A 26,785-nucleotide genomic window follows, 5' to 3' on the forward strand; every position below is an offset into this window, starting at 1 on the left:
AAACGAATGCAAAAAAATGAATGGACTAGTTGAGCCTAAAAACACATATGTGACAATGTTTTACTGTGATATGGTCTGATATACAATATAAAATGGTCATTTTTAGTGCTTCTGTTTTGTTTGTAGAAGTAAAAGTATTTACACTATCTTAAACAGAGATGGTATTGTCATAAAGTAGGTCCACGGGGGTCACTCTGGAAGTATGTGAGTATCAAACTTTGTTATTATACAATGTAGGTGGTAAGGCTGGGGTGTTGTTCTCTATGACCTATCACAAGCTTCTAGCTGTGAACCCTTGGTACTTGACTCAGATGTTCCTCAACCAAATTCTCAATGTTTGATCTCCAGATGACCTGACCTTCATTACTGATTATTCCTCTGACCTGCTGCCTTGACTTCAGAATTTCTGATCCAGTCCTAGAAGGAAATACTGCAAGCTGACTTCCTTAACATTATAGCTTGTTTTGATTTTTATAAACAAATATCATTAAAATATATCACAACGAAATATAGGTTTATATTTTTAAAATATTTCTGAAACACATCAGATGAGATAAAATCTATTTCTGGAAATTATTCTAGAGTTATAAGCTATTAAGTAAAAAATGTAAAATATGTCATTTTAATGCATATTATATCCTTCTTTTGGCAATAACTGAAATTAAACCCAGGGCCTTTGCAATGAGCTACATCCCTATCCCTCCCCACCCCCCTTTTTTTTTTTTTGAAACAGGGTCTCACCACGTCACTAAATTGCCCAGGCTCAGTTCAAACTGGCAATGTGATCCTTCTGCCTCAGACTCCCAGAGTGTTAGGGATTACTGGTTTGCACCACCATGCTTGGCTGTGAATTATCTTTTTTTAATCACCATGTAATATTTTCCTGTTTGTTTTTTGAGACAGGGACTCAGTATGTAGTTCAGGCTTCCCTTAAACTCACTCTGTAACCCAGGCTGGCCTCAAATTCCCAGCAGTATCCTCCTATCTCAGCCTTGCAAGTGCTGGAATTACAGGTATGTGCCCAGCTACCACACCCAGCCACCATGTAATTTAAAACACTATGAATGCTTTAATTTCTACTTTTTCCCTTCCCAACTAGAAACCCAGTCGTTTATACCACATATTTAGTCACTGCCATCCTTTTGTTTTGTGTTTTTGTTTTTTGCAGTTTAAAAACAAGTGCCTCACACCTGCCACTGAGCTACTATCCTAGGCCTTTTTTTTATTTTTCAGTTTGAGATATAATCTCACTAGATTGTCTAGGCTCTCCAGAAATTTGCAATCCTGCCTCACCCTCCTGAGTAGCTGGGATAACAAATGTGTGCTGCCACACCCACCCTTTTTGGGGGTTGGGGTCTGGCGGTGATGCGTACGTAGGCTTATCTTGAACTCAGGTTCAAGGGACCCTCACACCTCAGCCTCCTAAGTAGCTACGGCCTACAAGTGTGCACCACCATGACCAGCTTTCACCCACCCTTTTATAGGTAGCGGAAGGAGGTGGGCTGAGTGGCAGGTAGGAATGGGAGAACATACTCTAACAAGAAGACAGCAAAATATGTAGGACACAGTCCAATAGGGATGAAGGTGTTCCTTTACTGGAAGAGAGCAGTTTCATAGGTGACAAGACTCAGAGTTAGTAAGAGCACACACAAAAGAAAAACAAGGCCCTGGCTCGGGAATTCCTGAAATTAGGCTTGTCTGCTTGAAGTCATTTAAATGTGATACTTCTGACCCAAACACTTTCCATTAAAGAAAAAAACAACTTTCTACTGCTAAATCCCTCAATTTACTATGCTTCACTCTCAACCATAGAAAACGACTTCCAGACCACAACTCCTTGTTGCCTCTATAACAGAATATTTGCATCAATCTATGTTACTGGGGATGGTGGGGAAGTAACAAGGATGTGGAAGAACTGTGTGTATTTAACTTCAAAACAGAGAAATTTTAGTATGTATACACACACATGCACACATATATACATACATCTATATACAGATAAGCATGTATACACTAAAATTTCTAAAATTATACACACACACACACACATATTTTGCTAAGTGCTATGGTTTGGATGTGGTTTGTCCCTCAAAGTTTCACTTATGTGCTGGAAGCCTGAGTGAGACTAAGTAGTAGATCTTTGGTGAACAGTAATCAGGCCACTGCGGGTGCTGCCCTCAGAATCAATGCTGGTTTCCTGCAGTTACTGCCCAAGAAAATGGGCTGTTCTAAAAGAGCAAGTCCGATCCCTAAATCTCTTCGCTTCCCATCTCCTGTGTGACCTCTCTCTCTCACATGGGCTCCCACCATGATGTTATCTGCCATGATGCGATACAGACAAACTGGCCCCTACCAGAGGCTGAACCAACAGGACCATATGATCTTGGACTTCAGCCTCTTTGCCTTATACGTTACCCAGATGCAGCTATGTTGTTGTAGCAATGGAAAATGGATAATACAGTAAGCCTGCTCACTTAAGGGTACAAACCATGACAACTGCAATGGTTACAACTGTAACAGTTACAACTCGGTTCCAACATTTGGTCTGGAAATTATTTTCCACATACTTGTAGAGTGTGTCGAGGCCCCCTGGTCTTTCTAATTGCATGAAGTTGTGTCGCAGATTGAGGTAGGTGATATCTTGACTGTAGAAGAGATGTTCAGGAACCTCCTCAAGGCTGTAACATGAGAGATCCACAGTACTGATTCGCTGGGATACCACCTAAATAATGTCAAAAAGAAGAGCCTTCTGAGCTAGTTCTGACAACTGTCTATCTCCTAGCACAGGTCAGAACGACATTTACAACAAAAAAGCACTGACTAAGAAATAAGTCCTCTTTTTTCAGTGGTAGTACTGGGGGTTGAATCCATGGCCTTGTGCATGCAAACACAAGTGATTACCACAGAGCTGCATCCTAGCCCCAAAATATTCACTCATAAAAACCAGTTAATTTTCACTTTTCCCAAAAACCATATGCTGCTTTAAAAAGGTATAAATTACAAAATCTCTTCAAATGAAGGATAAAAAAAATACAAATCATAAAGATGTAGCTGGGAGTGGTGGCACATGCCTGTGATTCCAGCACTTGGGAGGCTGAGGCAGGAGGATCGCCATTAGCTCAAGGCCAGCCTGGACTACACAATGAGTTCAAGGACAGCCTGCACTACATAGTGAGACCCTGTCTTAAAAAAAAAAGCAGAAAAAAAATTTTTTAAAAATATGGCAAGTTACGGTTTCATCCAAGAAGCAATGCTAAGATGAACCAAAGTGACTGTACAAAGTACTCTGAAACAGTGTGATATGAAAACACAAGCTCCCATAAGCACACTGGCTTGCTGCCTACCAGCAGTTTCTTCATCTGTTTTGAGCATGAAACTCGATAACCAAGCACACACCACACTGCTGAGCATGCCAAAGACGCACAAAAACATTAACTTCTCTTTAAGAGGGCAGAAGAAAAAAATAGCTACTTAAAATTGAAACAAGTTCTATTCAGAGTACATTTTATAATCAACACAACAACAAAATTCAATAAATCAAAAACCTTTAAGTTTTTACTTGTATAATATATTCATAAAATATGAATTATTAAAAAATGGATCTAAACAATCTATTACCGGAAAAGCCACCGTGTCTTGACAGCATGCCATTATACTGTAACAACGCTTTATGCAAAATTATGCAAAGATGTCGAAGAGAGAATTTGGAGATCACAGTACACTTGTACAGTAATTTACCTTTAACAGCTAAAAAAGTAGAAATTATGCTGGAAGGTTAATTATCCTCAGCAGATATAATAATGGTTTGTAACAGAATTCTGTCACTGTCCCATTACTGACTTCAATTTGCAGAGGTTCATCAAGGCTGCTCCAACTATGTACCTACCAAGAAGCACTGGGCTACCAGCCAGACAATAACAATAAATCACTGAGTACTACGGCTGAAGGAAAGCCATGAAATCTCACTGCATCTCAACTTCTTAAGGTCAAATCTCATTTATGCCTTAATTGCTTCCAAGGCCCTACCTCACAGAGACAGTATAAAGGTAAATTACCTGAAAAAACTGACAGCATATTGTACTATGATAAAACCTGGATGGAATTCCATTACTTGTCATTATATGCTAACAAAATCCTAGAAATGAAATTAGTGATTATAATTCACTGTCTTAGGCCTAAGTTCAGCTTCAAAATGCAGCAAGTCCCCGACTTACGAACATTCGGGTTACAAATTTTGAAGATGTACTGTATAAGATTCCCAGCTGTACTGTGTATGATTCCCAGCTGTACGGTATACGATTTCCAGGTGTAGTACATTAGATTCACAGGTATACTGTATAAGACTCACTTTGTAGGATTATGAACGAATCTGACTTACGTTCTCCCAGAATAGAACTCATTCGGAAGTTGGGGACTTACTGTACATTTCTACTGGGATCCTGCGTTCCTATGACCACACTAGGAGGTCTGACCACTTATCACCTTAGATGCTTGCCGTTGCCATCTTTGGTACTCCGCCAAAGTCTCAAAGCTGACATGATAGGTCTGAGCTTGGGCTCCAGCTGAGCTGAATGCAAGGGAGTGCTGCCGTCGCTTCACTTCTTCTATCTGAATGAGAGGAGGGGAGGAAACCGAACTACTAAACAGAAATCCGAAGCAAAATATGATGACAAGGCAAATAACCCAATTCTAGAAATGGCAAGAGAACTGATGGACATTTCTCCAAAGAAGATGTACATATGGCCAATAAACCCATGAAATGATGACTAACGTTATTAGCCATCAGAGAAATGTAAACCCAAACCACAATAAGGTATCACTTCACATCTAGTAAGACAGTTAAAATAAAAAACACAAGTGTGCATAGTAAGTCCTGGCAAAGCCAGGTGTAGTGGTGCATGCCTATAATCCCAGCACTTGGGAGGCTGGGCAGGAAGATCACCATAAATTCAATGCCAGTCTAGGCTCTATAGGGAGAACCTGTTTCCAAAAAAAAAAAAAAAAAAATTCTTGGAAGGATGTGGAGAAGCTAAAACTCTCACACTACTGGTGAGAATGCAAAATGGTATAGCCACTCTGGAAAGAGCATGGAAGTTCCTCAATAGGTTAAACACAGAATCACTATGTGACCTAGCAATTCCACTCCCACGTTTACATGAAAACATACACCCACACAAGAACTTCTCAGTGAACATTAATACCAGCATTATTCATAATGGCCAAAACGTGGAAGCAACCCAAATACCTATCAGTGAATGAATACACAAAATGTGGCCTATCCATAAGATGGAATACTATTTGGTCATAAACAGGAACAAAGTACTGATACGTGCTACAATCTTAAGAAGCCAGTCACAAAGAACTATGTATTTTATGATTCCATTTATGTGAAGTGTCAGAATTGGTAGATTTACAGAGAAAAAAATGATATTCAAAGTTACCACAGGGCTGGTAAGGGAACTGGATAAACTGATAGGGTTTCTTGTTTATAAAAATGTCCTAAAAATTACTGTGGTAGTAGGGTGTGGGGGCACATACCTTAGTCCTAGTCATTCAGGAGGCTCGGACAGGAGGATCTCAAATTTGGGGCTAGCCTAGGAAGCTTAGCAAGCCTCTGTCTCAAAATAAAAAATAAAAAGCTGGGGATGTAGCTCACTGCAGAGGCCCTGGGTTCAACCTCTACTACTGATCAATTAATCAATCAATCAATCAATTCTAGTGTGGTGATAGTTGTGTAAGTCTGAACATCTAAAAGAAGGCACACCCACAAATAATGGCTCTTTCTCTCCCCCTCTCTGCATACACTCTCTCCTTCCCCTCCCTTTTGGCCCTCCCTACTCCCCACCAATGCCTGCCTCCCTCCCCTTTCTCCTCCTTCCCCCATCTGCCAATGAGGCACTAACAAACACTAACAAACCCAAGGAGTACACTGACCCCGACCCATAAGCTGTGCTTCTGCCCTGTCCCCATCAGCTCGCAGCCAAGGCACCAGTACCCTGTGTATCTTTCGCTGCCGGGACACTTACCATGTTCTCTTTCATCCCATTTAAACGTCTTTCACTAGACTTGAGAAAAGCAGCAAGAACCTTCTCCATTCCTATTTGGGGAAGTGGTAGGGATTCACAGCCCCAAAATAGCTTTTCAAAGCATCTCTCCCCCAAATACCAACAACTCAACCTATATAGCTTGATGAAGATGTAGTCTTTTTATAGTTATGGAACCACTCACATCTTTTGCATCTTACTTTGGCATGTCATAGCTGTTGAATCTTGGCAAATCAGCTGGAAATTTACAAGCTATACTGATAAATCATTAGGTTTCTGGTGCCAACTAAAAACTGAACCAAGTGGCAGAAAGAAAAAATACTTTGAGCAAAAAAGAATCGTGTTAAAAAGATTCACTAAAATTGAATAATTTTCATAATGTTCAATTGTGATATTCACAACCTAATCTTTTTATTAGTAAATCACTATAATTGAGTGTCAAAACAAAGAATCATACTAAAATAATGTTCTAGAATAATCTTTTCTTTTAAATATTTTATTATAAAATATTCCACACAGAAAACTATAGAAAATCAGATACTGTCAAATATTGAGGGTTATAAATTTACAACTAAAAATTAATCTGTTAACTTCTCTGTAATTAATTTTTGTACTATATATGTTGAGACTATACTGTTACATATGTACAATTTTGGCATTATTCAGTATTAATGTAAAATGTTCCTTTTATCATTTTATAGTGAAACCCTTTATGCCTATAAATACGTTTTCCTATAAAGTCTTTTTAGGGACTCAAAATTCAGATTTTAAAATTCACTGATTCTAAATGAACTGTCTCATGAATTTTATAAATGAACAGTATAATCCTATGACCCCCCTCAAGTTTCTCTTGTGCCCCTTTGTAGTCAATCCCTTCCCTATTATTACTTTTTTTTTTTTTTTTTGAGACAGGGTTTCACTATGCAGTTCAGGCTGTCCTTGAGCTCACTTTGTAGCCCAGGCTGGTCTTGAACTCCCGATGATCCTCCTGCCTCAGCCTCCCCAGTGCTGGCATTACAGGCATGCGCTACCACACCCAGCTATAATCCCTTCCTTATTTTTAGTGATGTATTTTCTATCAACTATAGTTTTTTGCTTTTTTCTTAAATGTCACATAATGAAATCACACAATAAATGGACTTTTGGATCTGGCTATTTTCACTCACAATAATGCTTTCCAGGGTTATCCTTGTTCTTGTGTGTGGCATTAACTCACTCCTTTTAACTGCTAAGCAGTATTCTATTGTATGGATATACTAAATTTATCGATCAATTCACAAGTTAATGAGCACTTGGGCTGTTTATATTTGAGGTCACCATAAAGCCGCAATGAATATTCACTTGTAAGTTTTTATAAGAACATTATGTTCATTTGTCGTGGTAAATAACTAGAAGCAAAATTGCTGTCATCTGATAACCATGTTTAACTTTAAAAGAAAAGAACAAACTGTTTTCCAGTAACTTCCTTCCCATAAAGACATACAAATGTTCTAGTTTATCCACATCTTTGCCAAACTTGGTATTCTTAAGTCTTTTAATTTTAGCCATTGTAGTGGTATGTAGTATCCCACTGTGATTTTCTTTTTTATTTCTCTAATGACTAATGATATTGAGGATCTTTATATGTGATTATCTGACAACTGTTTATCTTCTTTATAATGGTATTGTTCAAATCTTTTGCTCATTTCTCACTGGGTAATTTGTCCTTTTTATTACTTAGTTACAAAGGTTCTTTATATATTCTGAATACAAATGCTTGTTACATATATTCATAGGTTTTGTGGATGTAAAATACAACCATACCAATTTTCTTTTTTTCTTTAAGTAGTGGAAAAGTTTACTGAAAAAGTAGAAGTGAAAAGTAACAGAGAAACTGGCTCTGCAGAGTGAGTTTAGGCAGAGTCAAAGAGGAAAAAGCAAAATAAATGCATACCCTGGAGGAAACAGGATGGGATATCCTGAGGAAAGCCAAGATAGCCTAATTTTCTTTTGTTACTTGATTAGTGAACCTTTCCTCATCATTAATGTCAACCTTCTTTTAAGTACATCTTTTATAAAGACCAAGTAGGACTTTAAATAAAAAATCTGACAATTGCAATTATTATGTATTATTATTAATTTGGATTTATCTCTATCACTACAGAGTGAATTTACCATGCTAATTATTTTGTCCTTTTTTCCCCATTCCTTCCTGCTTTCTCTTCTTTTTTCCTCTGGTGATTACCTTTAAAATGTGTGCATTCACCTTCAACAATGTTTCTAATAAAGTTTAAAATTACTTAGTGTTTCTATCCTACCCCAAGACAGTATCATACTTTACTTATTGAGTACATCAGCACTCTTTGTACTCTTATTCAGGACAGTATGGTCTCAGATAAAATGTGCATTTTTAAAACATTTTATAATCACTATTAAATTTGCCATCACATTTTATCAGTGTCTGCACTCATTATTGTTTCTTGTATCTCATTCTTTCTCCTTAAATTAACTTTCCATTATTGTTTTGTTTTTCTTCTTTTTTTCAGGGGGCGGTGGATTTGGGAGTGTACCTGTAGCTCTTTTTTTGGAGACAGGATCTCATTATGTAGTCCAGGCTGGCCTTGAACTCAGAAGCAATCCTACTTCATTCAGCCTCCCAAGTGCTGGGACTACAGGCATGTACTACCACACCCAGCTGTAGTTTTTCAACGAAAATGTTAGTTTAATTGTTGTACAGAAAAATGTGGAGGGGAGATTGTTTAGTTTAGTTTTGTATTTTTGCTTTGATTCTTGTAAGATAATCTGTCTGGTATAAAATATAGGTTGACATTTTTTCAGCAACTTTCCAATCTTCTAGGACATATTTTTGATAGGACAACTGCTGTAAGTCCACCATTCCTTTACAGACTCCTTTTTCTCTCAATGTTGTGTTGTCTAGAAGCATTCTATTGTTATTTGGAGACAGTCTTGCCACACTGTCCAGGCTGGCTTCAAACTCTTGGGGCTCAAGCTATCCTCCTACCTTAGCCTCCCAAGCAGCTGGGACATGGCATACACCACTGCATCTGGCTTTTCTCTGGAAGCTTTTATGACTTGCTCCAGTCCTTTATATTCTGCAATGTATCAACATACAGATTTATTTTTTTATGTCTCCTAGTCAGTACTCAATATACTTTTAATCTGGACATTCACATCTGTCTGCATTTCTTAAAAAAATTCAATGATTATTTTTTCATTTATTGCTTGTCCTTTCTCTTCTCTGCTATTCCTATTAGGTTTATACCACAGCCTCTAAAAGACTTATCTTTTCTGTGGGGTAGAGATGGGAGTACTGAGGATTAACTCAGGGCCTCATACCTGCTCTACCACTGAGTTATACCCCCAAGCCTTTAATTTTTGAGACAAGGTCTTGCTAGGTTACCCAGCCTGGCCTCAAACTTGTGATCCCCCATCTCTGATCCCTAGTACAGGCATGCACCACTATACTTAGCATTTTTATCTATGAAATTCTTCAGCACATCAGTTAATTACATCCAACCATAAACAACAGCTGAACAAACATGCAGAAGTCATTCCAGGCCTGGTACAGCAGCTCTGTAAGGCCATCGAGAACTCAGCTCCCTCTTTCCAAACAGCCATACTCGCCTCATGCTTGACAACTCAGTCACCTTGCACCTGTGCCACCTCCAACACCCAGGGAATCAAAGGAAGGCAAAGTAGGGCAAATAGTCAAAACATCCATGTCTTCCTCCATTCCACCTGCCCCAGTACTGGGAACTGAACCCATGGCCTTCACACTGAGATACATCCCCAGGTTTTGGGGGCGTTTTTGGTCTTTTTGAGACAGAGTCACACTCTGCAGTTTAGGTCCAGCTCTTCTTAAAATTTTTTATTTTGAGACAGCATCTCATTAGGTCATTAAATTGCCCACACTGGGATCAAACTTGGATCTTCCAGCTTTAGCATTCCAGATTGTTGGATTATAGGTGTGCACCACAATACCTGCCCCATTTTAAAGCACTTTTCTAAAAGTCCCACCCGGAAACTTATGTTATATCTCATTAGCCAATACAAGGGAGGATGGGAGATGTGTTTTCTTTAAATAATTTTTTTATTAGTTCATATTTGCAGTACATAATGATTACATTCATTATGGGCAGTGCGTACATGTACCAAACACATCTTTTCTTCAAGTTTTACCTTTTTTGGTTAGTACGTTTGTAGTATATCATGACCACAATCCTTATGAGGAGTTGGTACATAGACATAATGTAACGTAATTCCTTTTTTGTCCTCATCCCCTCCCCTTCTCTCTCTCCTCCTTCCCTGGGAGATACAGTTTTTGCTCCTGGGCATACTGCCAGCCTGAGCAAAATTCTATTAGCAAGAGAAGGAAAGAATGGACAAGAATTCCTTTACTGTTACTCAATTCTCTCTGTCTTTTCCACTTAATAAGTTTGTTTGTTTTTTGAGGGTTTTTTTTCCGCAGTACTAGGGATTGAATCCAGGGTCTTCACACTGAGTTACATCCCCAGCTTTTTTACTTCTTAGTGTGAGACATAAAACACTAAATTGTCCTGGCTGGGCTTAAACTTGGGATCCTTGTGCCTCACTCTCTCAGACTGCTGGGGTTGTAGACAGGAGCCACCATACCCAACTATCCATTTACTAAAGTTTAAATTTTAGTAACAGTATTATGGCCTCAAATTCACAGCAATCCTGTTTTGGCCTCCAAAGTGCTAGGATTATAGGGATTCGCCACCACACCTGGCTCATTTCTAATATTCTAATTCACTTTTTTTTTTTTTTGTCTTTTTGAGACAGGGTCTTGATATGCAGTTCAGGCTGGCCTCAAACTCGGCAACGATCCTCCTGCCTCAGCCTCCCGAGTGCTGGGATTACAGGCGTGCACCACCATGCCCGGCCTCTAATTCACTTCTTCATAGCTGGATACAGCAGTCTTTTTTCAGAATTTTTCTTACTCAAAAAAAAATTTTCTTCTTTTTGTTCTTTTATTCTGTCTTGGATATTCCTAAACACATTTATTCCTAAGTCTTTTTAAGATGTTTATTTTCATTTCAGTGTGAAGTATACTAATCTTCCTATTGATTTTTGTGAATAGATATTTTCTCTAAAATAAACTTTCTGTGTTTCTGTGGAATTCAGTTTAGAGGCTGTTTAAATAGGAGGTTCATTTTTCTTGCTCTATTTCCTGCTTCCTTGCCACAAATCCCCAACTTTGTCCTCATTTACCTCTTCCCTCTCAAGCAATTTTACTTTCTTCACACTGTCCTTCAGTCTCCAAGACAAGAACCAGGTTTCATATATTGGCAGTGGTGGGGTCTTGCTTTGTATTTGATAGTGGAGATTACGCCCGGCCCAGATTGCCCATCAGGAGCACAGAACTAGGGCCCAGGACATAGTTCAGCGGCCAGCGCCTGCCTAGCAAGCGCAAGGTCCTGAGTTTGATTCCTGGTACCAAAAAAAAAGAACTTTTAGACCCAGATACTTACACGGGCTGTACTCCTGGGCTGTGACAACCTTTCAAACTCATTATCCAGTAGGCCCATAGGTTCAAACCTACTAACTATTTTACACTTCTAAGCCTAACTACGTCTTTTCAGATTTTTACCTTTTCAATACATGTATTTCATCTATATTACTGTGTATTTGGATCAGATTAGATGTTTCAGAGTGTGAGTTCAGTAGGTCATTTTGTCGGAAAGTCCTCTTAAATTCACACTAATTATGATTTTCTATAAATATCAATGTATGTGTTTATGGTCCTCTGTAACTCTGTTTATCTAATGAACAAATGAACTCCTTTCCTTTAGGACAAATGTAAGAAGTGGCATGCTTCCCTGGCTGCCAAGTTGAGGCTCATGAGCACCCTTAGTCTCTGAATTTTATTCTGAGGAAGAAAACAAAAAAGAAGCAGGAAAGAATCTATTTTGGTGATGGGTACTGGCAGCTACTTCTAGTTTCCCAAGGCAGTTTCTAATGGCAGCACCCCCATCCCCTGGTCTACTCTTAGTGTTGTCAGCAAGAGCATCTCATGCATAGCAGGGGTGCCTACAACAGATTGTTCTTTGGCAGGATTTGGAGAAATGGATAACCTCTGAACCTTTTAGAGAGTCTCTGATACAATCTTTAATGATAGGCTTGTTTGAAAACATGCAAAAACCTATAAAAAGCTACATGATATTTTCTTTCTTTTTTTCCCTTCACTGCTAGAAACTGAATTCGGGGCCTTGCATATGCTAGGGAAGTCCCTGCCACTGAGCTATATTCCAAGCCTTAATTTTCTTAATGATCAAACAAAAGAATTCATCTTTGTGAGACTTACCTTTCCCCCAACGAGAGGCAAAATGTGCATCTTTCCAGTTTGACAATCCTTCACTGAGGAAACGATAAGGCAGGTACCACAGAGAACAACCAGGCGCTCAGCCCACTTATGCAGCTGGGTCTTTCCCTTACGTACATTATAGACACCAGACAGTAGGATTCGATCCAGATGATCCATCTGGCATGGTTTCTCTGGAAAGAAAACAGTACTTCAGAATCCACCATTCAAGTAGTATAATACAGAAGGGGAAAAAGAAAGTATCATGTGCCAACATTCAGTGCCTTATTTATAGATTTAAGCATCCAAGCAATATGGGTATTTTAAAATAAGACTTTAGTCCTAAAATACCCACAACTGAATTTATATAGTGCAAGTACTTGTGAATTTCAGGCTATAGAGCAAGGCTTCACCTTAGATGACACCGTTAACCCTTCTCAAAGTAGCTATCCCTTGTAGGTATGCCAAGAAAGTCAGCACAGCAGAGGGATCAAGATCATGCACTTTGGAGTCAGGTACATTTGAGTCTGAACCCTGGTTCTGCCGCTTACATTTCCTTGAACCACCTAATCTCACTGGGCATTATTTTCCTCATTTATATAGTGTGGGTTTTATCATCCTATCAGTTTATGTTTTAGTAACTCCCTACCTTCAAAGGGATTTTGTAAGAAAGTAACATAACATAAATCACTAAGCATTATTTATATACAAAATAAATATCAAATAAATGATACCCACTACTGGTATGAGTCTGTTCTAGAAGGAAGAAAGTAAGAACTGTAGAAGTTCTCTAGTTCTGTACATAATCCTCCATCTCTGTTTCTCATGAGGTAAAGCTTAGGAATGGTATTTCTTTTTTTTTTTTTTTTTGTCTTTTTGAGACAGGGTCTTACTATGTAGTTCAGGCTGGCCTTGAGCTCACTTTCTAGCCCAGGCTGGTCTTGAACTTGCAACGATCCGCCTGTCTCAGCCTCCCAAGTGCTGGGATTACAGGCGTGCGCCACCACGCCTGGCCATGAATGGCATTTCAATCAACTATTTCTGACATGGTGGCAGAAGCTGCCACAGGCATACATGAGCTTCTTGCTTTAGGTACCCTCCAACCTACCAGAAGTCTTCACACACCTGAGATACAAAGAACAGAACAATACAGCAAGACAGAAGAGATGTGTTCTTGGTAAAAGCAATACTAGAAACAGGTAAGTGTAATATACAGAAATGAGAGGAGCAGCAGTACCAATGCATAATCAGTAATATTCCTACACAACTGACCGTGTAACTTTGGGCATCACTTTGTCCACTTAACCACGTGTTTCTTCTATGTAATATGAGAAAATGGACTAGATTACCTCAAAGCTTTAAAACTTCATTACTCAATAAAACTTTACATGCCAACACTAGCTTTATTAGGTGGTCATTTCTCCTTTTCCTTTTCTCCCTCTTTCTTTCCTTTCCTTCCTTCCCTCCCTCCCTCCCTTCCTTTTTTTTAAAAGACAGTAGTCCAGGATACCCACTTGTGTCCCCTTGTCTCTCACTCAGACAACAGCTTTCTTTCCCTCAATAAATATATTCTGCTCTTAACTTCCGTTGTTTCTAAAATTCATTCTTCAATTTTAGAGAACACGAACTCGTCCCAGATATCTTTCAGGTCGGGAGTTTCTTTCCCTGATATCATATGGAGGTTTTCCATCAAGATCACTGGATGGAGGTAAGAGTTTGCTTTTGTTTCACAGACTCTGAATTGGGATTCATCTAAGTAACAAATTTTTATGCTTCGAATGTTATGTCTTTGCCCACTACTTACATGTCAAACTCAGAAATTTCCTAGAACTTATACTTTAAACAGGTACTGATCACCCTGAAAAGGCCAGGAAGAGTCACTAACCCAGTCCCCTACAGGAAAAGCCCCTGTTCTGTATTCACGTCCGCTTGCTACGTGACTCACTTCCCCATTTGATTCCGATTTAATCAATTTTACCTGAGCAATTATGCTTGTAATCTTATTGGCTGACCACAGTTTTGTCCCACCTCATTCCCACCTTACAAGTTTCCATGTTTCCCACCTTGGATCCACATCACCTTGTGGTTTTGCTGTATAAAAAATCCCTAGAAAAGGCAGGGGTCCTTGGCAATCCACTCAGGCCCCCTTCTGTCTCTCAGAAGCTTTCCTTTCCTCAATAAATATATTCTGCTCTTTAAAAAAAAAAAAAAGACAGTAGTCCAGGCTGGCCTGAAATTTGTTAAAACTGCCATGGGAGCATTGAATCACTATCCTTTTGGCTCAGCCTCCCAAATGCTGGGATTACAGTACTGTGTCATTACATCTGGCTCTCCTATGGTAAACTGACCCTTCTACCCATATTCTAAATTCTGCCTTCCTTGGGGAGTTTTGTTCTCTCGGGTCTACATTTCCTAAACTCTAATTCCTTATCTCCAACTACCTGTCAGACCATACCTGACTGTGCATTTACCACTCCTTAAAATGAAATATGTCTAAATCAAGTCTTTATTATTCCTGCAAACCAGCTTCTTCTCACACGTCAAGCTCTATCCTCTCCCGAAATCACCCAGGCTCAAAATCATAATCACTTTCAACTTTTGAGTTCTCTCCCTCAACTCCCTTTCAATTAACCATCAACTTTTACTGATTATTCCTTCAAAAATCTCTTGTAGGAAGGATGCTTTCCCATTCCCTATTAATTCACACCTGAATTAGCCGCCCTAGGACAAGATCCACCTTCCTCTGGCTCATTTAGATTCCACCACTTCCATCATTTGCCATATGGCGGCTACACTGACAGTGCAGTCACGGCCCAAAACAATCTGGACTTGAATCACCCATGATTCACAGAACATGAAATGAAATTCCTAATTCCCCACTTCTGTCTTTTTGATTTCTGCTTACTGAAATTCTGCCAATTTTTAAAGAAGCAACTCATATATCACTTCTTCACAGATTCCCCCAATTTCTAGATAGCCCTGATTTTCTACAGAAACGTGACAGTAAACTTCTCCATCATCTACCACATATGCATATTAATTGTTTGGCATCTGAATAAAAGATAATAGATCAGTGCAGCAGGATAGAGTCCAAAAATAGACCCTTGCTTATATAGAAACTTAATAAAGGTGATGTTACAAATCAGTAGGAAAAAGATGAATACCATAAAGGATAAAGTAGTTATTTCCTTACCTTGCATTATATTTTAAAAATATAAAAATACTAGAATAAAATATAGAGTATGTTTATGACCAAGGACAGTGATGGAATATAAATGAATGAGGAAAAGAAAATGACTAAATAAGAATTTTAAACTTTTGTTTTGGCTTAGTTTTTTTAAAACAGGATTTCACTATGTCATTTAGACTGGTCTTGAATTCACTATGTAGCCCAGGCTGGCCTTGAATTCACAGCGATCCTCCTACCTAAGCCTCCTCAAGTGCTGAGATTACAGGCAGGTACCACCACACCTGCCTAAGAATTTTAAACTTCTGTATAATGAAAAAAAATAAGTAAAACTAAAAGGTATAGGCTGAAAAAAGCCCAGCCACAAATGCAACATCCAAAGGATATATATTCAGGATATTTATAGAAGTCCTTTAGATCAATCTTACAAAAGAAACAAAAATATAAATGGCTAATTCAAAGTAAAAGAGACCTGGAAGGCCAATGGAAATATAAAACAATTCTCAGCCACACTAAGTAAACAAGGAAACAAAAATGAAAGCAATGAGACTATTATTTCATCCATCAGATTAATAAAGATTTAACATGTTCCCATTGGCATCTTACCCGGTGGGACTGTGCCATGCCACCAGATGAGATAGTCATGCATGTACCCCAGGTGGTTCAGAGATACCTGGCATCAAGACATACAAATAATGGCCCCTTCATGTTGAAAAGCCTAGCTGGGTATGACAGTGCACACCTGTAACCCCAGCTACTCAAGAGGCTGAGGCAAAGCCAGCCATGGTGGCGCACACCTGTAATCTCAGCGATCAGGAGGCTGAGGCAGGAGGATCGTTGGGAGTTTGAGACCACCCTGGGCTACAAAGTGAGCTCAAGGCCAGCCTGAGACCCTGTCTCAAAAAGACAAAAAAAAAAAGCTGAGGCAAGTGTGTTTCAGGCTAGCTTGGTCAACTTAACAAGGCCCTGTCTCAAAATAAAATACAAATGGCTGGGGATGTAGCTTAGCAGAAGAGTGTTCCTGGGTTCAATTCCTAGGACCACATACATACATGCATATGTATGTATATACATAAGTACATACAGGCCTAATAGTATTGAAAAGTGATACTGTGGGTAAGGGGCATTCTGATATACTGATAGGAAATAAAAGTGTTCTGTAACTGTAACTAATAATAGTTTAAATGTGAACATTCTATGACCCAATAAAGGTCAGAAATCAACTCTGAAGAAACACAGGTGCCCAAGAGGCACTTTTATTAGACTGTTGTTGGTAAGCCTCAAACTTGGAAACAATGTAAATGTTCATCAATTGGGAAACAGTTAAATAGACCATAATACCTTCCTAATATCCAATAAAATGTAACTTAAAGAAATGCATCCAAGACAGTTCTGCAAATGCTAATAAGGAATGCTCTCTAGGACATATTGTTGGGTTAAAAAAAGCATGCATGCAGACCCTTGTCAACTGATACCATATAAATAAATATCTATGTAAGTAAAATTCACGTATTTCTTTTTATGAAGAATTGAACCCAGGCATGCCAAGCAAGCATTCTACCACTAACATATACCACCAGCCCCAAGCCCATATTATTTCTACAAATATATATTATATAGGAATAAAATTAGAAAATCCTATAGCGGTACATCCAAATTTATAGTAGTGGTTACCTATAAGGCAGTTAACAATTTTGGAAGGTAAATGTAAGAAATCAAAATACTACAGAGAGTGATAGTATATTTTATTTGTGTAATTAAATACAATGTTTTAAAAGGAAAAATGTATGAACACAATAATTATAAATGTGAAATATGTATACAAAACAAGACTAAGAAGACTGCAATACAGTTCAGTAGCAACACAAACAATATGTCCTTGTTTAACATGCACAAAGCCCTGGGCTTAATCCCCAGTACACCAGGACAAAAAAAAAAAAAGATAAACTAAGACTAAGAAGATACACAATCATAAAATAAATTGTATTGAGATGGTTGAATGTTTTCTATAGTATTATTCCTACATTTTAACAAAGCAGTTTAAAATACGCAAATTATAATAAACTTTTTTCAAATTTTGGGCAAAGATTAATTTTAACAATGATATCTGCCAGGCACAGTGGAGCACACTGGTAATCCCAGTACTCAGGGAGGCTGAAGCAGGGTGATTCCAAGTTCACAGCCTGAGTAACTGAATAAGACACTGCCTCAAAATTTAAAAAAAAAAAAATGGCTGAGGATATAGCTTAGTGCAAAGGCCCTGTGTTCAATCCCTAGTACCACCATAAGAAAAAAAAAGGTATTTGATGTTGGCAAAGGCATAAGGAAGTAAGTATTCTCAAATTCTATTGAAAGCCCATACTTTCTTAGTTGTGTAATTTAGGAATGTTTACTCTAAATTTAAAATGTATACATGAGGGGCTGGGGATTTAGCTCAGTGGCACAGTGCCTGCCTGGCAAGCGCAAGGTTGCGAGTTCAATTTCCAGTACCGGAAGAAAAACAAAACAAAAAAAACAAGCAAAATAAATAAAATGTATGCATGACTCAAAAATTCTGTTCATAAGAGTGTCTTCCTCCCTCAATCCTAAGGGTTAGCCACTCCCCTGGCATTTAAAATATCCCTTTGGGGGTATTTTGGATTTTTTCTTTTGAGACAAGTTCTCACAATGTAGCCCAGTTTTACCTCAAAACTCAAAATCTTCTTGCCTCAGTCTCCATAGGGCTGGGATTATAGGCATGTGACAACATGCCCAGATTCACGACCTTGACTTGTGTAATTTTTCTGCTCTCTTTTGTATTTTTGCCACTTATGCAAAATGACACTAATATATTAATTACAGTAGGTTAGCCTACTATAGTAAACGGAAGATATAAAGGCTCAAACACAACAGACATTTAATTCTGTCCAGGTGGGCATAGTAGGAAACTCAGATCGACATGACAGTGCCTCTGCCACTTTCAACATTTGATTTCAAACACTGCTCTGATTAATACCATTCTAGAAGCAAAGTACACTGAGAAGCAGGAGTGGGACCACTTAGGAACTGGGTGTAGAAGTGGTACTCATCACTTCCACTCCATCCCATCCAACTCTACTTCACAACAGGCTGGGAGAAGAGGTACAGCTACCCATGTGTTACTCATAGTAATAAAGAAAAATAACAGATTTGGATAAACAGTAGTAGTGCCACATATCTAAATAATACAGCTGAAATTTACCTATTTTTGAACTTTCTTTTCTGTTTTTGAACTTTAAATGAATGGAAACATACTATGATTCTTTTGTGACTGGCTTTTCTTATTTGTACTTATGTTCCTTAAACAAAGCTGTTTTAAACAATGCGTGCAGCCGGGGAGATAGCTCAGTGGCACAGTGCCTGCCTGGCAAGCGCAAGGTCCTGAGTTTGATTCCCAGTAGCAAAAAAAAAAAAAAAAAAAAAAAAAATGTGTGCAGAGAATGCAGTACAGAAAGAAATGTTCAGGTGGAGAGTTGTGCTACCTAAGCTATACAGTTCCAGAGCTATGACTACCTGCACAAATCATGCGCTTCCGACTCTACTTTTTACACAAACAAGAGGGCTGATTAATGCACTTAGTCCCTGTCACTGATCATGCTACCTTTACTTAAAAATTCTTATTTCCATGGCTTTTACAGCATAAATTTGTACTGAGAGTCATCCCACTCCTCCCCCAGCAATCTCTCTCCAGCCCAAATGATAACTAGTATTTGTATAAAGGCTGTGTGAGATACTGGGTACCTTTTATAACCAGAGAACACAGCACTGACTGGTTTGAACTTAAGCCCTCATGACCTTGGACTCATTAACACTGCATTCTAATTAAACTGACTCACCAAAGATCCTACACATGAAATATTTAAAACTGATTACTAACCTATTTTCTTCAAAGAGAACACTTCAAAAATATCTTTCCTGCCGGGCGTGGTGGCATACACCTGTAATCCCAGCACTCCGGAAGCTGAGGCAGAAGGTTCTTTGTAAGTTTGAGGCCAGCCTGGGCTACAAAGTGAGCAAGACCAGCCTGAATTGCATAGCAAGACCCTGTCACAAAAGGACAAAAAAAAAAATCTTTCCTTCTGTTAACTGTGGTTGTCTTTAGCATCAGGAACTGAAAAAGCTAAGAGGGAAGTGTACATTTTGTAATTTTTTTTTATTTTAAAAATTAAAAAACTGACAAAACAACAATGAAGACAAAATCAAAATAACCCAAAAACAACAAAAATGATACGACCTCAAGACAAAACGACAGAAATTTACAATGGCTGCTACACATTTTGTAATTTTTATTTGTTTTTTGAGACAGAGTCTCGCTATGTAATTCAAGGTGGCCTTCAATTCACTATGTTGCCCAGACCAGGCTCAAACTTGTGATCCTCCTGTCTCACCCTCCCGAGTGCTAGTACTACAAGTGTACTGATTTTAAGGATATGCTGAAACATTCATTGATATTCCTCTCTTCAAAAGCTGATGCCTAATTTCTCTTCTCCTATCATGTGGGCTGTATTTGGTGACTCACTTGATAAAGAGTGGTGAAAATGATGGCAACATATCATAAGACACTGAGGCCTCCATGTTTGCATGCATTTGTGTGTACAAGGTGAGATAAAAATATACAGCGAACATTTAAATTTTTTAAAAATTATTATAGTAAAAGACACACTGCCATTAATCCCTCTCAAAACACTCTTCCCTGCTTCAAACACACATCCCATCATTACGGTCACTTTCTGAGCGCCAATAAATTGAAAAGCAGGCTCATAAAAGCCTTACAGTCTGTCTTCATCCACTTTCTTCCCTGGATCTGGCACCATGCAACTTGTGGCTTTTCCCCACAGTCAAAATGACCATGAAAGGTAAACATTTTGAACCAATTCAGGACGCTAGGGGAGCCACAACAGCGTAACTGAGGATACTCCACAAAAGAGATCTTCCAGAACTGCTTCAGAGAGTAGCAAGAACAGTGGGATGAATACTCAAAACCAGGGAGAGTATTTTGATGGCGATGAATGTATCTTTCATTGTAGTAATTTTTTAAAAATTTAAACATTTACTATATCTTTCAATCACACCTCTATGTGTGTTATGTCTCAACACTAGAAGAGGCTAGCTGCCATGCTACGAAAATAGTCAGGAGCCCTTGAAGAGGTTCACATAACAAGGAACTAAAGTTTCCTGCCAATGGCTGGTAAGGAATTGAGGCCTTTAATCAACAGCCACGTGAGTGAGACACGTTCAAAATGAATCTTCCAGTCCTAGACAAGCCTTCAGATAACTATAATCTCATGGATCCCAAGCCTGAACTATACAGCTAAACTGCTCCTAGATTTTCAAACCACAGAAATTGCAAAATAACTACTTATTATTTTGAGACAATTTTTTCCAGAGATAATAGATAATTAATTTGCCTATTTCCTGACATAATTTTCTCATTCTAAGTATGTTAGCTTCTCTAACTTAACAGAGCTCAAGTTTTGGGAAAGGTTCCCTGTCTAACATTTCCGCAACCACTAAATATAAGTACTACCACTGGTACTCTTTTTGACTCTATGGGAAATATCCTCTTAAGGATATTATTAAGACCCTGGTTGTGGTACAACTTATAAAGTGGTGGTAGAAAATTAGTGACATCAGAGTTATCCACCACATATTATACCTGAATGCAAAAGAAATCTCAGTTAAGTTCAAAGTAGTTTATTGGCGTCTCAAGGCTCAATTTTCATTCTAGAATGAAAACATATAATGAAAAACTCAGGATCAATCACAGTCAGTAAAGGAGCATGTTACTGTCCAAGTTTTTTTCCTTTTGGCCACATTGTATAGTGATACCTGGGTTGCTTTCCTCAAATTAGGCCTAACTTTTCTTAGATTTAACTTCATTTATTCATTCATTCATTCATTCATTCATTTTTTGGTGCCAGGAATAGATAGATTTAACTTTAACCTAGCAATTATTTTCCCTCCATGAACTACCAAAGGATTTTATTTATATTCCCTTCTTGCCATCACTTATAATCACTTAATCACTTATTCATTATTCCTATATCATTGAAGAACTATACAAGAGTCTATGTATGTGTATTTTCCTATCTTTCTTATATAAAAAGCAACATACTATATGTACAGATATATTTCTGTCCCTTCCTTTTTCACTTAACTGACAATGAAGATTATTCCATTTCACTTTTTGAAAAAAAAAATCAGTATACCACTATAGGAATGAAGATAGATTTGTATAATTTGTATAATTTTAATATGGCATTTCAAAGACTGGTTTAGGAGAGGTACTACTTAAAAATAATTAAAAATAATTAATTAAAAATAATTAAATAATAATTTAAAAAATTAATTAAAAATAATTAATTATTTTTCTTTATAGAACAAGAAAAAATGTGCCCCAACATTTCAGCTAATGATGAGAACGTAGTTGTGATATACATTAAGCAATATCATCATCAGGAACATTATCAGAAAATATAAACATAATCTACAAAATTAAATCTACATAAGCTCATATTTATATTTCCTGAGAACAGTCCAGAAAAGGCTCAACAAATGATAGCAGAATCCTTTATGCCCTCTTTCCTCACCTAAATGGAATACATATTATGCTTCAGAAATAGAAATAGTATCAACTAAGCCATGCTACTTTTCCTCCTACAGTACTCCATTTGCTATACAGAAAATCTTTAACTAGTTTCCTCAAAGATTATAAGCTAAAAACCTTATACTGCTCTAAGAAATAAACACAAAAATTACTTAATTTTAGTCACAATAATTCTCAACACATAAATTTCTTTCCAGAATAACTTCTAAGTATTCCTTTTTTTTGTTAACTTTTACCTGCACTTATTTTATGCTTAATTTACCCCCGTGCCATAAGTTTTCGTTTCCTCAGTTTCTTCTGGGATATCTTTTTCTTCTGTGCAACCTCCTCCTCTGGGTTAGGAACAATTGTTCCTTTTCAGTAAGGATCATCTCAGTGTGGCAGGGGGAGCTCGTGTGTGGGTTAATCCGGCCATGAGCTCTGCAGGTGCAGCTGCGCATCTTGGGTGCTTTGGCGATGTGTTCAATGACCACAGAATCTACATCTACACCCTTAAGTTCAGCATTACTCTCTGCATTTTAAGCACGTACAGCAAAAATTCAGCACTCTTTGGGCCACCGACCCTGTGACAGCCCCACTGTGTGGCCTGGGCACAGCTACCAACTCACACTGTGACACCAAAATGGCACTCATTGCTTCTTTAATGTATTTCTTCCTTGGATTTAATACTCAAAAACTGATACACAGAAAAATTGCAAATCAGTACAACTAACCATACAAACAAGAAAGAAAGTAACAGACTATATGATTAATATGTTCTGGCCAAAGGTAAACAGGAAAAAAATCTCATACAATGATCTTCACACAGGAGTTAAAGGAAAGGAAACCAAAAACAAAGATCACAGGGCACAGGGCATTCCCAATGACCAATATTAATGAGAATTAAATAAAATGAAACCACTGGAACTACACGTCATAAAATACTGCTGTGACAAAAATTATAAATATTTTTTAAAGTGCATACTAAAACTGGCTTAAAGTATTACGTTAAAGAATTGCATCAAATAGTATACATGCTGGACATGGCAATGTATACCTGTAATCCCAATGCTCTGGCAGGGTAAAGCAGGATTATGAGTTTAAGCAGCACACATCTAACAGATACTTAAGACAGTCATACAGCTAGTTTCTTAGTTCATTGAGAAGGAAGGTTTGGGGCTGGGGATTTAGCTCAGCGGCAAAGTGCCTGCCTGGCAAGCACAAGGTCGTGAGTTCGGTTCCTGGTACCAGAGAAAAACCAAAAAAAAAAAAAAAAAAGAGAGAAGGAAGGTTTGTGCTAATATTGTTTGAACACGATATCAAGCCTATATCTTGTACTCTGAGTAACAATATGCAATGTATTAATTATTGTAACTCTCCTACTAACCTGTTTTGTTTTTTTTTTGTTTTTTTTTTCCAGTACCAGGAATCGAACTCACAACCTTGCACTTGCCATGCGAACGCTGTGCCGCTGAGCTAAATCTCCCAGCCCCTACTAACCTGTTTTGAAACTTTTATTGTTTTGGTTTTTTCTCTTTAAAAGAAAAAAACAGGAGAAAATAAAATAAAACAAGTAAAACAAAAGCCAGTAGTACCTCTTCTGGGGATGTAGCTCAATGTGAAGGCCCTGAGTTCAAGCCTAGTGCCCCCCAAAAAGAAAGAAAAAGTAGTAGTATACAGAGCCAAACCATGGTTCACACCTATAAATCCCAGTTACACAAGAGGCCGAGGCCTGGGGATGGCAAATTAAAGACCAGCCTGGACAATCTAGTAACTCAAACTGAAAAATAAATAGCTGGGAAGGGCTGACGATGAGACTCAGCTGTGGAATGCTTCTGCACTCCATCATTAATGCCAAAAAAAAAACCACACGGAAACCAAGTCAGTAAGGAATGAGAGCAGGGAATCTCAGCACACAGTTCTCCCCACATACATTAATAATTTAATCCTAGAGTAACTGCTTGGAAGTGGGCCATATCAATTCAAACTGTTAGGTATCAAATGGCTCTGCCACTTACTAGTTACACAATATTGAACAAGTTTTTTAACTTCTCTCTGCCTCAGCTTTCTCACCTTTAAAGCAGAGTAGTCATTCCTATAGCATAGGGGGCTGTAATGAGTAAATTAGATAACTCATAAGCATAAAAGCATATAGTCAGTGCTCATGGAATGTTACTTAGTACGTAGTATTAGCAGGCTATATATAATTGGAAAATAACATTCATAAAATATCTCATTTTATTAATTCTAACTTTAGTGTTGAAGCAATTAGGTGAAAAACTTTAGATGGGGGAGAAGCATACAAAAGAGAACATTCATGATTTTAAAGCCCATAAATATACCAATATACAAATTTCATGCTCATCAAATGTCAAGTCATACATAATAGTCACTACATACTGCTCAACATTATTGAACTATAGTGCTTTGGTTCACAAACTCAATCCTCTCCACAATTCTAGTGACAAACTGAACTGGATGAGAACCGAATCAAATTTCCCCATAAGGTCAACAATGAACCTACCATTCAATTTGATTTAGTCCTCACCTAACTTGGTTTACAACCAGAATCATGGAAAGAATCAAGTTTGTTAACCAAACTGCCAAAACAATATAAAACAAAGAATTATATTCTGACAGACATAAATACAGTGATTTGCCATCACTGTATTCAAAAGTTCACACTTTACCAGGAGCTTCAAAAATAATTGATATTGAAGCATGATCTGATGAAGATTCTGACAAAGATATAAAAGAAAGATATTTGTGTTCAGTCACTTTGTGGGAACAGAGAACTGAACCCAGGGCCTTCACACTGAGCTACATCCTAGCCCTTTATTATTTTTTAGTTTTTGAGAGAGGGTCTCACTAAGTCATTAAAATTGCCCAGGTTGGGCTTCAACTTGCAATCTTCCTGCCTAGGCCTCCCAAAGTGCTAGGATTACAGGTATGCACAACCACACGAGACTTAACTTTTAAATCTTCCCTCACTCCTTGAGCTGTTTTTGTTATAGTTTGATTGCTTTTCAAAACATGGGTTAACTGGCTTAAAAATAGCTTTTGATAAAATACTTTTCAAGTGCTAAAGGTAGCCAGGCATTGCGGCACACACCTGTGATCCCAGCACTCAGGAGACTGAGGCAGCAGGATCACAAGGCTGGGCTACACAGCGAGTGGAAGGACAGCCTGGAATACACAGCAAGTCCCTGTCCCAAGAAAACAAAACCAAAAAAAAAAAACCAAACAAACAAAAAAAGCTAACGACAAACAGTAGCACAAGTAATCAAACTTAAAGGTAATAAAATATTACAAAGCCAGTGATAAATTCTTACCACCATAAAATCGAATCATACAGCCAAGGTCAGGATTTGTAGCCTCCTCCTGTATGCGCACAGGATCATCAAATCCCAGCCTGGATAAGTAATCATAAACAATCTGAAGAGGTCGTTCAGTAGGTTCCAGTCTCCTGCTTACACAATTCAAAAGAAAAATATATGGTAAGTAACAAAAATGTTTCATTTAATTTTTTAATCTTTCAACATACTTTTGGTTTTTATTTCTTTATCAAGATTTTCTTTAATAGCACAAAATACAAGTCTAAACAGGTGATTTTCAAAGGACTGGGTCACAGAATCCCTTTACACTGTTACTGTTGTTGTTATTTTGAGACAACAGTCTTAGTATGTAGCTCAGTCTGGCCCTAAACTTGCAGAAGCTTCAAACTCACAATCTTCTTGCCTCAATCTCTGACTGCTGGGTTGGCAGTATGTGCCACCACACCCAGCCCCTTTATATTCTTTGAGGACCCCAAAGAGCTTGCTCACCTGGGTTATATCTGGTGATATCTACTAAATTAGAAATTAAAATTAGGATCTCCCAGATTTATTACCTTAAAATTACAAAATTCATGGTATGTTAACATAAATATTTTAAAATGTTTTCAAAAAACTGAACGATAAGAGTGGCACTATTACATTTTTGCAAATTTCTGTAACAGCTGGTTTAACTGAAGATAGCTGGATTCTTAAACCTGCTCATAGTATATTCAGTCTCTTAGATCTCACGTCATGCAGCCTCTCCAAAGCTCCAATGTACACTCATGAGGGCTGCAAATGAAGAAGGAAAATTAATGTCTTACTATAAAATAATTTTGACCTCACCTCTTTGAAGAGTTTCACAATGGGGAAAAGCATCATAGAAACACTTCAAGGTCCTTTCAGACTCTCTGGCCTAAACTTAAATGCAATGGACTTATGAAGGTTATATTTAATGTAACCTAAAATAAAGGATTTTATTTGGCCATAAGTGATTTCATGTAAGTGACAGACATAAATACAGAAGTAGACTTTGGAGTTGTCTACTCTTCCCCAGCCACTATATATTTCCAATGGCTTCACAGATTATACTTCCATAAAAACTAGGAATGACCAGGTGGTACACACCTGTAATCCCAGCACTTCACAGGCTGAGGCAGGAGGATTAGGAATTCAAGGACAGCCTGAGCTTTATAGGGAATTCAAGGCCACTCTGGCCAACACGGCAAGACCCTGTCTCAAACATGCACACAAACACACACAAAAAAAGGGGCTGGGGATTTACCTCAGCAGCACAGCGCCTGCCTGGCAAGT

The 26,785-nt window shown here is 38.0% G+C and overlaps 1 protein-coding gene across 1 annotated transcript in view; it reads right to left on the reverse strand.

Moving 5' to 3' along the window:
• Phlpp2 (PH domain and leucine rich repeat protein phosphatase 2) overlaps positions 1-26,785 on the reverse strand; it is a gene marked incomplete at its 5' end in the record, with an annotated part of 65,942 nt that overhangs the window by 27,032 nt on the left and 12,125 nt on the right. Inside the window, 4 exon segments of the mRNA XM_013503948.1 lie at positions 2,568-2,722; positions 4,483-4,608; positions 12,370-12,560; positions 25,490-25,623. Coding sequence (XP_013359402.1) covers positions 2,568-2,722; positions 4,483-4,608; positions 12,370-12,560; positions 25,490-25,623 — 606 coding nt within the window.

Source organism: Chinchilla lanigera, unplaced genomic scaffold, assembly GCF_000276665.1.
Source record: "Chinchilla lanigera isolate Chin_1 unplaced genomic scaffold, ChiLan1.0 scaffold00083, whole genome shotgun sequence".
Lineage (NCBI taxonomy): Eukaryota > Metazoa > Chordata > Mammalia > Rodentia > Chinchillidae > Chinchilla > Chinchilla lanigera.